The sequence below is a fragment of the Erpetoichthys calabaricus genome, chromosome 17 (assembly GCF_900747795.2).
Source record: "Erpetoichthys calabaricus chromosome 17, fErpCal1.3, whole genome shotgun sequence".
Lineage (NCBI taxonomy): Eukaryota > Metazoa > Chordata > Cladistia > Polypteriformes > Polypteridae > Erpetoichthys > Erpetoichthys calabaricus.
This window is the reverse complement of record NC_041410.2, coordinates 99,004,450-99,017,692: the sequence shown is the minus strand read 5'-3', so window position 1 is coordinate 99,017,692 and position 13,243 is coordinate 99,004,450. Positions and strand designations below refer to the sequence as shown.

The following is a 13,243-nucleotide window of genomic DNA, read 5'->3' as shown; positions in this document are numbered from 1 at the left end:
GCACCCCCACACACCATGTTTGATTGTAGGTCTGATGTTCTTACCATTGACTTTTGACTTGGCTGTCATTATTCCAAAAGACTTGGGGATCACCCAGTGGGTTTATTTTTTGCACAGATGTTTCTCTTGGATAGCAGGGGTTTCTATCTCACTTCTTGTTCATACATTAAGTCCTGCTTAACTCGGACTCGAGTCTGGCACACTGACCTTAGCTCAGACTATAGAGACCTGCCGTTCTTTGGATGTTCTTCCAAGATCCTCTGTAACTTCTTGAATGACTTGTTGTGTCCTTGGGATCGTTTTGACCGGCCACTCTTTGCTCTTCTGAATGTTCTCGTTATTTGGAAGATATTGGCTCTAAACCTGCGGCCTCAGAAACGACTTTGTCACCCTTTCCTGGCTGGCCAGTTTCAACCATTTTTAGTTCATCCTTTCTGGAATTCCATTTGATAAAGGCCTCGTGTTCTTCTAGAAGCCTTGTGGCGATGGCTTCACCCTCATTGTGTCAAACTGTAATCAGTGCATTCAACAGGATTGGCCGTGTTCAATCAGCAGAGCCAAATTACCAATTAACCTTGAGAGAATAAGGGGGCATTTACCTTTTCACATGGGCAAAACGTGCGTAAGATAACTTTGTGACTTAAATATAAGCCAGAAGCAATTCAGAACATGATGTTGTAGGTTTCCTCTGATTCCCCTGATCAAATATTGCATTTTGTCTAAAGATCTGAAACCATCCATCGCAACTTCCCGTCCGGTATCTACAACAAGAGAGAATATCGCAGAGGAAGATACTGTTTCACAACACCGTACACGGAGCCCCCCGGACATGGCCTTCCCATTGGTGCTCCAGCAGCACCCCCCTCTCAGCGACAATGTAGCCAGGGCAGTATAAGAAGTGCAGCCTGCAAAGGAAAGCATACCAGAGAGAGAAAGACAGACCTGTTGTGGGGTCAGGAGGTCCGAACTCCAAGGGGTAGCGTAACACAAACTTGTTGTTCCACACATACAGTTGGTTGTCCCTTGGGTTGTAGTCTACTGAGGAGATGTACTGGTAAGGGTTGGGGAACACAATATTGACCGGCTCTTCCCTGTTGAGGTTTGTGTTGTAGGCGTACGTTATGAAGTCGCCGGCAGCCTCGCTGTCATCATCAACATAAACAGAGCGGACCACATAGAGCACCCCACACGCCATAAAGGCATTCGAGGCTAAACGCTTGTCATAGTCAGTTTCCCAGGTACCTTCAAAGCGAAGGGTATAGGGGTTTACTTGACTTACAACAAGACGCCCGTTGTTTGCTTCAGTGGCATAAATGACCCACAATCCATTCTCATCCACTGCTAAATCAATATCTGACTTGCCACCCCAGCGGTACGGGGACGTATCGTGGTAGTTGGCGTTGGCAATAATGGCTTCACCGCTTTTGATCCGTGTCCGCAGGTCGTACTTGACAATATTGCGAGTTCGCTCTTTGTTGTAGAACACTGCCCCATCGTAAACCACAAACCCGGTGCCATCCACCCTGTTCGGCAGCCGGTATGTGGTTGTGGGACGGCCGGTGACGTAGTCATCCCAGGAGGAGTACTCCGTCAGGGTGTCCGTACGGTACGGTGTCCAAGGCATGATGTAGAGGCGGTCTCCTGCTTGGAGCGGGTCCTTGCACCAAGCCCCGGCCCGTTGCTCTTCTTCATTCATTGAACTGGGCTCCTGCACTTTCAGCAACGTCCCGGGACACACGAAAACTGGGGGTGGAAGGAAAAGGGAATTGGGGAATCGCGAGAGAAAGAGAAAGAGAAGAGACAAAACAGAACAGTGGGTAAGTTGGCATGAGAATCTGACAGAACACGCCTCTGTTACCGTGCATACAAACAAACAGGTAGGTACAGCTCTACAGAGTCTGGGCATATATAATCAGTAGATTATATATTAATATATACATGACGTGCATACAGGATTGGTATAAAAAAATCACGGGCCAATCAGAAAGTCGGACAAAGGGATCGGAGCTGGTAAGCACTTTGAGCTGCTAGCACAGGTGAACATTACCAGTCAATGGACCAACATCTAGGATGCAGTCTCATTTCACTTGGATTGAGTGGTGTAGTAGGCAGGATTTCTTTATAACAAATCCCATATGCATGTTGATGTCGTATAAATGAAAGATTAGGTGCCACCTATGCATGTGCGTTAGAGAGATTCATTAAGCTATAGCCATGATTTGCTCGTGTGGAAAACTTGCCTAATGCTCTGGTGCCCCACTGGAGTCCCCAAACTGAAAAAAAAAACACAAAACAAAAAACCTTCAACATGACATGACCCACAATGCATTGCTCTTTTTGTATTTTTTTGTGACCTACTGCTCCCATCCGTGACAACACTGAGGATTATAACAACACCCATTTGGAAGAAGGGATCTCCCCAATGCTGGACATTTCTTTCCTATTGAATAAACAAAGGATGGAGTCGTGCGGCGTGTCCATTTTTGCTCGGACGTTTGGCTGCAAAGTCAACGTAACTGGCAGGTGCAAAGGATTCTTCTTTTATTTTTTATTTTTTTTCCTTCTTTCACATTGTCTCCAAGGCAAACCCCTCAGCCTACCAGTCCGGCTAAAGGGGTCTGACATGAATGAAAAGTTGGCTCTTTACTGGCCTTCTAAAGTATCAGCTAGTTTAATAGCCTCAAGAAGAAGATGGCAAACACTGGGGTGTCCACTGGAATTTGGGCAGGCCACAAAATATTTGAAAACTGGCAAACAGAATGGCAAAGCAGTGGTTACTACACCACCCGGCGTCTGAGCCAAGGTGAGTACCTGTACAGTGGACCTGTCCTGATTGAAGCTGGCAAAAAAAAGAAGACAGCAAGTCAGCGATCGAAGCAGTAAGCTTAGACGCCAGAGCCACCGAGTCAAAAACGCCAGCCATGAACAAACAGGCAGAGGATCAGCCTGGCTTGAAGACCAAAATGCTCCAGAAGAAAAAAAAAAGGCCCTCAAAGGGTGTCAGACCAGCAGGAGGCAGCCTTGTTTACGTACACCAACGTTTGGGAAGGAGGGAGCTGAAAGTAAAGGTTAATTCGTTGGTCAAATGTCCATCTTCACATTGGGCTAGGAAGAAAAGAGAGCGGAGACACTCCTGCGGCTCTCCGGAACGGCCGTCTTATTCTTCTTCTTCCTCTGGATTGTCCAATGCTGGATGAATCACCACTAGGGAGCAGCAAGGAAGACAGGAATTTCTACCTCTCACACCCTCACTCACACTCAGTCACTCACTCGCGCGCACACACACACACACACAGTTAGTTGGCACGTCCTCCATTCCCATCTGCCAAGCCTACCTGAATCAAAACGGGTTTGCTGCTGGAAAAGATAAAGAGAGTAACAGAAAGAACTCACTGTGTCCTGCAGCCAGCCGGAGTGGGCCTGAGCAGAGCCGAGCGGGAGGACGGGGCGGCGTCTCTGTGCAGGTGCAAGGCCTTAGAAAATAACAAAGGATGACCCCCCCCAGCCCCCCCCCCCCAACAATGATGGTGCTGGTGAACCTGACTGGAAACTGGAGTCCTTTGTGGAGAGAATATACTACACAAGATGGAGACGAATTGTTTGATTCTGGAGGAGCCACCCTTCCTCATACAACGGGATGCTTCAAATGATCAGCCGATCAGGCAACGTCCCCTCATTACGCCAACTGCTGACATCCCACCTTCTCACTTTGTGCCATTAGCTTGAATTTCTGGCCTGCATTACTTTTCAATTTTAATTTGTTTCCTGGTCCAAAACAAAAGCAATAAAAAGCCGTGCTCTCATCATTTTTTTTTTTTTTGTCAAGTTAAAAGCAAACTGACTACATAAAGCGCGCATTGCATTAATTCAATTCAATTCTGAGCACAAATATGCCATTTTAGATCAAGTCCTACTTTGAATGCATCTGTTGGTCACATACTGTTACTATTATGTAAGGTCTTTTGGCCCTAACAACGCTAACGAAGCATCGTCTCTCTGCAGGGCGGCATATTAAACGGGAACTCTTACGTTTCTCTGTCTTTGAATATCGAAAAGTACTCTTTCATGTGAGAGCGTTTAAAAAAAACGCACCATGAAACAAGGCTGACGTTCTTGGAATAATCGCCAGGAGAAAAAGTCCAGGCGATAACGCCAGTATTGAGCTGGCGGAGGAACTCAAAACCCCATGAATCAACGCAACGGCACGGATTGTGACCAACATGGTCAGCCCGCCACATAACCGCCGCGTTGATTCCTGGGATTTTGAGTTCTACCGCGAGAATCTATGCTGTGTTTACAGGACAGGTTGGCCATGGACAGTGTAACACGTGCCGCTGCATTGACTCATGGGATTTTGAGTTCTTTCAGCAGAATAAACGCGGCGTCTAAAAGGGCGGGCAAGCCATGCACTGCCTGCTCCGCCGCGTTGATTCACGGGATTTTGACTTTTTTCTTCAGCTCAATGGTAGAGCGGTGATGTCACCTGTCCTGTGCGGCAGTCGGGTTTCACGTCGTGGTTTTGTCAAACCTCCAGTACGAAAGAGTACTTTTTTCTACTACAGAAAATGGCAGGAAACGTGAGTCTTCCTTATTTTACAATGGTTACATGACTTTTGAATGTGAGAAGTTCTTTTGCTCTTGTACGGCATTAGTAAAGGATTCCCAAGCCTTGTACCCAAATACGTGACTTTCCATCCATCCATCCATTTTCTAACCCGCTGAATCCGAACACAGGGTCACGGGGGTCTGCTGGAACCAATCCCAGCCAACACAGGGCACAAGGCAGGAACCAACCCCGGGCAGGGTGCCAACCCACCGCAGGACACACACAAACACACCAAGCACACACTAAGGCCAATTTAGAATCGCCAATCCACCTAACCTGCATGTCTTTGGACTTTGGGAGGAAACCCACGCAGACACGGGGAGAACATGCAAACTCCACGCAGGGAGGACCCGGGAAGCGAACCCGGGTCCCCAGGTCTCCCAACTGCGAGGCAGCAGCGCTATCCACTGCGCCACCGTGCTGCCCCAAATACGTGATTTTGGCAGACATATTAGCACACACTAACACTATCTTCATATGCCACATTGCACAGACTTGATTGTTGTTTTCTAAATGCTACTAAGACTAACAGAAGTCTTTGTTAATGTCTTATTACATATCAGATTGGTAGATATTAATAATACTTTTGTGTGACCTTTTTTTTGCATTTGAAATGATTGAGAGGTCAACGCTACCTCACAAATGAACTAATTTGGGTAGCACCATTCCCTATACATTGAAGCTGTTCCTTCATTCTTGTGAAATTTCCCGGTGGGAAACTCGTGTTTGCCATCAGGCCAACGGCACACAAAGGCAGCACAAACCTGCAAGACAGAAGATGCTTGAGCGGTCATTTAATGGCCTTTCTGTTCCTCATGTGCCTCTAGCCAGTTTAAAAAAGTGAAACGTATTAATCTGTAAAGAAAACAATGAATAGTGACAGCTTTGGGACCAATACTGCTACAAGTCATATGTCAATGTCCTCATTTTCACGTTAGTTAGAGCAACACGGAGGTAAATTCTACACAAACGGGTAGGAAACCACACAAAACAGAAAGGAAGTCTGTCTACTCCATAATAATAGTCTTAATACTGAGATGTGTCCCACGTTAGTTCTGGCATTATGCTCGAACCTGGGAAAGAATCAGGCTCCCAGCGACCTGAACATGGAATAGATGGGTTTGAAAAATGAATGGATGGGCCACAATAACAGGACAGTAAACGTCTGAGGGAGGTGCGGCTCTAAGGTCGCCCGTTCATTTCGCACTTTGAAAGTTCGCTCAATAAAGGAAGAGTTTGCTGCTGCAGAGTGTCATGGGAGATGGAAACGGTTTGACGTTCTTAAAGTGAAGAGGAGGAATTCGGAGGAATTGGTGATCTATGCCTGTTGATCCAGTATACCTGGCAAAATTCTTTTTCTGGTATGGATGTCATAAAACATGTTGTACTGGTTTGCTAAACCCAAGTACATGAGAAATATAAAACATGATTGAAAAAGAAATAGGAAATATGATTTTGTGTCTGTGCATTTGTGGCTTCAAGATGATGTCTTTGTGAATGGACTTGAATGTACACCCGGTTAAGAATATTACCCAGAGTGCTCAACACGACTGGTGAGTTGATTCAAACAGGATGAAGGACAGGAAGACGTTGCGTCTCGCACTCTTGTTTGTATAGCGTCAGCAAGCGAGAAAAGAGCTGTGCTGTTAATACCGTTTTAAGAAAGATGAATACCTGCTAAGAACCCTATTGGAGCAACAGAGCGTTAACAAGCGTTTTAACAGTGGGCACAATTATTCAATAATAGATTTGTTAAAAAATGTTTCAGAATGAAAAGTGTATACAAATTCTTTAGAACTTCCTCTACCGAAACCATCACAATTTTTAAATACAACATATCATGAAATGGATTTTTGGCCATAACATCCAATACTGGGTAAAAATGGATGCTGAAATGCCAAGAGGTTTTATATTACATCCACCAACTGCCTTACCCTGTACACCGCAGACCATACTGTCTGGTAGGAATGGCGGACCAATGGGCAGGGGAACGTAAGCACTAAAGGATGTAAATTCAGCTGTTGTTGGATGGGAGCTTCTTGAATTTCATTCCTTGTGTACTCAGAGGTTCTTTCCTCTCGAGATGCGGCCTCACTGACACTAGAGTAGAGCCGTCAGCAGCATCTACTCAATGCTATACCAGAATTTAGCAAAGACAGCCATTTGAAGACCAGATTATTTCTGACAATCTGACTTCCCTACTGGTCCAGCACTATGAAGTACACTCATAATGGTCACCCGTGGCTTGTCTATTAAAAGAGAGAAGAACTGCATCAGCATCATCCTTCCCATTAAGACTGCGCCATCTAGCATGAAGGGACTGGATGGAGTGGGGATGTGGCTGGAAAGTACATCCTCAGTGCTGTGGAGCAGGGTGAGATACCCCATGTGTTGGTCTTCAAAGGGGAGATGGTCTGTAAAGGGCATATTAGTCAGAAAAACTGTGAGACATGTTAGTAGGAGGCAGGGAAGCGAGTAACAAATGAAGATGCTGATCAGGGAGAATGACTGTAAGAAAAACAGGCTTCTGATTTAAGAGGCCTGAAACGGAATAGGAAGAACCGCACAGGTATGCGCCTGGAGTCCCACCTTCCCAATTGTCTCCAAGTATGAGCCCACAGCGACTCGGCTTTTTGTAATCAAAACACATTAGAAGGGGACGGGTCACAACAGGAGATGTTTGGGCATAAGTGGCAGTGCCATCAGCACCTACAGTTCTGGGCAGGTGACTTGGGACAGGAGTGTGCAAAATGGAAAAGAGATTCCCCTTAGCCTGCCCTGTTGGTATAAATAACAGGAAACTCCAGCGTTTCTTATACTCCACTGCTAGAGAAGTTAATTAAGGCAGCGAGCACCCAATTAGAAAAGTGGAAAACAAAATAAGAGCAGAGGAAATCCCTCAGGTGATTTCCCCAAGCCGATTAACAGGGAACACCATCGAGCACTGCGACTCCCTTACTGGCCTCAAGCGTACATGGATCCCTGAACAGGCCTGTCGGGGCCCCTCATGAAAATGAAACCAACTGGGTTTGAGGGCCCTAAAAGGTCAGTGTTTGGGTGATATTGCCATTACAGGAGACTTTCGCGGTCACGCTGATGGATATAACGTAATTGTATGTAGCTCTATAAAGCCGGTCAGTTCAGAACACAGCTTATGAGCGCCAAGCGTTGTGCATTCGTATCACAGACCGGCAGACAGTTCAGTCATCAGTTCAAGTGAACGAGTGATGGTGACCGTTGTGATCATTTAAGGGGAAGGAAGGTGGACAAACAATGATTGTGTTATTTCCCAATTCCCACTATTGTCGGATTGTTTTATCGCAGGTTTTACTGTATTTGTGTTTTATTATTTGAAGTGTCTCAAGGCTGTTGTGTTCTTCATCAGCTGCCAGCTCATCAGGTGGGGTTTGTAGTGTTTAACCAGCTGTTTATGTGCGTTTGGAGGTTTTGCGCATGGAGATTTCATTTTTGACAATAATTCTTACTGTTATTTTCCGGATAAGGGTGTTGTTTATCATTACTATCCTGTGATTTCTTTTTTATTTTATTATTACACCATGTTGGCTGCATGTGACTACGTTCCTGTTCACGGGAGACACAATTAGTGATATCAACAGTATTTTCGGTATCAATATGGTAACGTGTGACAGGTTCAGTATCCCTCAATGGATATTCCAAAACGCTTCTCATTTGTAGCAATAGTTAATTTCGCTTTTTTAAGTAGAGCCTGCTGTTCAGTTTTAGTGTTTGCATTGGCTCTTTAGCCCTGACTGTCTTTTTGGGTTTGACCTTGGCTGCTTGCTGACTGCGTCGTTTGGCACTCTCATCATCTCCAGGTTTCATTTCCAGCTCACAGTAATTCTAGTCACGTGTCTAATGATCATAACAGGGGTGGGAGGCCCAATGTCTTGTTGGGCCCAGTGGCCCGTTGGACTTGGGAGCCACCCTTGTCACTGTGTGTCACTGTCACTAGTAAACCTATGCCTTTCATACCCTCTGCACCCAACAAAATCTAAACCCTCAGGCCTTTAATGGCTGCTTGTCAGTGAGGACCTCATCACAATAACGTTGAGTTAATCATCACCCATGTTTTTCCACTCAGTAGTTGTGAGTAGAAAGTCACAGAAAGAGATCCTTCAGGGCTCTCCTCCCTAGCGAGATGTCACACCTACTCTCCTAGGGATGTTGCCTTTACCTGTCTATGATAAAAGCAGGCCTGCATATCATTAGGAGGTTGCTGCCACCTGGAGGTTTCAGCTTTCACCGCACTCCCCAAACTAGAAGCCATCCAAGCAGAGTTGCCAGCTTGTTTCGCCTGAAACTGTAGTCTGAATCCCCACAGCACACGAGGGCAACTGGTGCCCCCATGTGGCTGTTGTGGCGGGCAGCCTTCTACCTTCACAGAACAGCACTGTCAAGTAGGCCTTTGCCGGAGGCGCAGAGGTGGCCAACGGGAATTCCTAGTTACGTCATCAGGTGGCTGTGTGCTCTCCCGGATGCATTCAGCGTTGTTTGCCGTGGTGGGACAAGCAACAAAAACAGTTTTAATTTGCACCACCTAAGCCAGTCAGTTAGCTTTGAGACGAGGGAATGGGGGCTAATTAGTGTCTCAATTAGTGCTAGAAATGTGCCGCATCTCCCACTTCACACCCCTGCTATAATGCTCTCACAATGTGAGTTCAGCTAAAAAATACACTTTACAGAGTTGAGGACGACAGACTGACAAAGCATGGACAAAGGTGGACAGGGATGAGATGGGAAGGAAATGCAGCGGGCGCGTCCGCTAGTCCAGGTCCTCTCTGAGTGATCATTCCCAGCAGCTTTCACTAGGGGCCGCCGTTGGCTTTGTCCTGTGAGATCGCATGTGGCATAAAATTCAGCCCTCCGCTACCTGGGATGTTAGTTTTACTTTATATGTTCTGTAATTATCTGCTTTATCCATTTAGTGACTGCTAATGCTCATTTAATTCTACACTCCTGACCTTGAAAAACCCAGATTTAGGCCGAGTGACGCTTTTCATAAGTTAAACATGGCAGCATCAAATTTAATACAAAAAACTAAAAGTTTGTCTTTGACAAACAGTTGATCAGTAGAGAGAATGAGTATTGTAGAGTAACATCCAGTGGTAATATGCAGAGTAGAGAAGAGAAGAAAATGAGCTGATGTCAGTAAACAGAGCTGAGACTAGAAGAGTGCAGGAGAAAGAGTAGAGTGATAAACGCCAGATAGTAAAAGAGAATAGTGAGGCATGGCATAGCCGAGCAGGAAATAGAGCGTACTAAAACAGAACAGTCCAGAGTACAGCAATGAAGACACGATACAATAAAAGAGCCAAACACAGAAGAGGAGTGCAAAGGGGTGTAGTTAAGCATAGCACCCTCGAGAGGAGTAGAGTGGAGTACAGTAACGAAGTCAAGAGCCCAGTGAAAGAGTAGAGTGAAGCATAGCATAGACAAGCGGAGTAGAGTGAACTAAATCAGATCAGTCCAGAGTATAGTAGTAAAGACAAGAGCTGAGACAATCGAGCAGTGCAAGAGAGCCAAGCATGGGAGAAGAGTACATAGGGGTGTAGTAAAGTATAGCGTAGTTGAGCAACACATAGTGGGGTAAATGAGGGCAGTTCAGAGAACAGAGAGACATGGCATGTAGACTACAGTAATAAAGCGGAAAGCGGGACAGATTGTGACATAATTGAAGAGTATAGTGAAGCATGGCATAGTCGAGTGCGACTAGAGTGGAGTAAATCTGAACAGTCCAGTGTACAGTAATGAAGACAAAAGTTGAGGCAGTTGAGTAGAGTAAGAGAGCCAAGCACAGAAGAAGAGTGCAATGAGGTGTAGTCAAGAGGAACAGAATGGGGTAACTGTGAGCAGTTCCTAGATCAGAGAGATGAGACAAGCAGTGCACAGTAGAGAGTATAGCTATAGAGTATGGTGAAGAGAAGAGCAGAGTGGGTTACAGCAGAAGACAACAAACTGGAAGAGAGCAAAGCACACTAGAGTACTACAAGCAGAGGGAGAGTACTGCAAAGCATCACATCAGAACTGTACAAAATGGAAAAGAGTATAACAAGGTAGAGTAACATGATGTGGAGTAGAATACGGCAGACAAGAGCACATTACAGTGCAGCCGCACAGAGTAGAGTAATAAGAGTGTACACAAAGAGCATTAGATAGAGAGAATAATACAAGAAATGAAAGGAGAAGAGGTCACAATGGAAGAGATGGCAGCACTGAGGCTAAGATGTGCCTAAGAAAGCACATCAGAGACGGTTATAGCAGATCTAAAGAGGACAGAGGAGAGTTGAGCACAACATACGGTTCACTAGAGTAAAGTAACACAATGCAGCAGGTAGAGTTGGGCAATCAAAGCAGGACTGGTGGACAGGAGGAGCACAACAGAACAGCAGAGACCAGTGGAAAGTACCGTGTCGCTTACGATATACACGAGAGCAGAGTTTTGCCAGGCTCCCCTACATAGCTTGGGCTGCCATTAGTTTGTTTTAAACATTGTGTTTCTACCATTTTTCGTCCATGCTAATGCCGCTGTTTTCTGGAGCCGAGAATTATCAATGTAGCACATGCATTACAATTGATTTTTGCTTCGAACTTCGTTAACAGGGGACCAATAGGTAAAGGAGTCAGTGTCCTGTTTCAGCCAGGATCCCCTGTGTGGAGTCCAAATTGCACATTTTGATCTACTTTGTTCATTTTTTTTATGTCAATAGTGTTGATTATTTACTTGCTTTATGTCAATGTGTGTTCTGCTATGTTCCTTGTGTTTTTTGGTTGGGTCACCTGCCCATCGCCCCAGGTGACTGCCTTCAGCAATATAAATGCCGAGGAAAACCCACAGTCCGTTGCGGTTCATTGGTGTGTTCTCTTGCGTTTATAGCTTTGTGATGATTGTTGTGATTTCTTTAACCCTTTGCTCTGTTTTTGACCATTCTTTGTCTTGTGTATTGGGACTTTGTTTTTCTATTTTCTATGCCTATTTACTAAACAGCCTTTTATTTATAACGATTCAGTGACTGTCCTTGTCTTGACTAGTCAGAGTTTGATGGTGTTTCCCTCCCTAATGGGGCATTTTCGCTTGGACTGTTGATGAGGTGTTCTGAAGCACTGGCTGTTATGAACTAGAGAGGTCCTAAGCCCCAAGGATTAGACCATCATGTGAGGGTCTCCACGTCACCTGAGGAGGTTCAGAATTACTCTGTTGATTATTATTGCGTTTGGGTGGGCAGCGTTCCGATAAATTTACTAAAGTGAGGAGAAGTGGTATCTGTGACCAACATGAGGGCTAACAGTGATGGCAGAAAATGGAGCAAGAGAGTAAGATGAGCAATGACTGAATCTGGTTATGACACTCAGCTGATGTTTCTTTACGATGCGGGCGCCCCTTGCAGTATTCAAGTGACCGACTTACAGCTGTCGAGACAGACTCCACACCGTAGCCCAGAGAAATGCATTGTAAGCAAAGAGTGTGAAACGTTCCCATTGACTTCACTCTTGGGGAGCCACTGGAATGAAGACAAAACAAATCCAAACATATGACCATTCCATATAAGCGTCTTGTGCTGTCATGCAACTAATAGTGTGTGTGGGGGGGGTCCGAAGAGTCTCTTTGATGGCAGACGTGGCCTCTTCTGATATTCCTGGCGATGCTTTAGGCAGCTGTGGAGGAAGTCCGAAGCCGCGAGTCATAACCAGAGCAGAATCACATTTGTCACAACACAAGACTTGCACTCAGAAAGCAGCAAGGTCACAAAAAAATACAAAGACAAACCCCCGAATTCGAGTGCTGCAGACTTCAAAATGGTGTATATACTTTGATATCCTAGGAATCGTCTTCAACACAAGGGTGTGACATGTCATGGAAAAGGCACAGATGGGAAGGAAGACTGGCCATGAACATGGAGGAGCAGGGGTGTCAAACTGGCTTCCTGGAGGGCTGCAGGGGCTGTGGGTTTCCATCTCTTTCTCCATTAATACCCAGTTACTCCTGCTGGAGGGACAGAGCAGGTTGCCATGATTTTAATTGATTAGCATTTTGTTTCATTTTTTTCTTTTAAAAGTATCCCAACAATAATAAGACACAGAGTGAGCCAACAGACATCCAGGCTGTAATCGACCCCATTTGCTCCTGCGTCTTTCAACCAATTTCTGTCTCAATGAAATATTTGGAAAGGAAAAAGTGAAGGGCTGAGAAGTACTGAAGTGCGGTGGTCCACAAAGCACCTGGAGGTTGAGTAATGTGGTGAAAGGAGAGCACTAAGAAGCCATAGATTTAAAGCATGGGGTTTATTAATAGTTGGTCTGTGTGAAGATGGCAGCCCTCCAAAACTGTTTGAGACCCCTGTGTTAGCTGGTCACCTCTTTGTATGTCTTTATTGTTTGGGTGCCGGTTAAGGGGGGGGGGGGGGGGAAATAAACAATTAAACTAGTCAATTAAAATGAAGAAAGGAAATCATTAGTTACTAATTGAGAAAGTGGCGAAACGAAAAAGTGCAGCCATTGCGGCCCCCTTCTGTGTCTGCGTTTGACACCCCTGCTCCAGACGAACACATCTGGGATCTTTTATACCACAAACTCACAGCCAAACAGACCAAAATGTAGAGAAGAACATGGAGACCCCCC

At 45.5% G+C, this 13,243-nt stretch overlaps 1 protein-coding gene across 5 annotated transcripts in view; it reads right to left on the bottom strand.

The window, feature by feature from the left end:
* adgrl1a (adhesion G protein-coupled receptor L1a) overlaps nucleotides 1–13,243 on the bottom strand; it is a 332,245-nt gene that overhangs the window by 107,850 nt on the left and 211,152 nt on the right. For all 5 annotated transcript variants that reach the window (XM_051920528.1, XM_051920529.1, XM_028823930.2 and 2 more), the window contains one exon: nucleotides 943–1,743. In XM_051920528.1, the coding sequence (XP_051776488.1) occupies nucleotides 943–1,743 (801 nt within the window). The remainder of the gene's footprint in view (nucleotides 1–942; nucleotides 1,744–13,243) is intronic.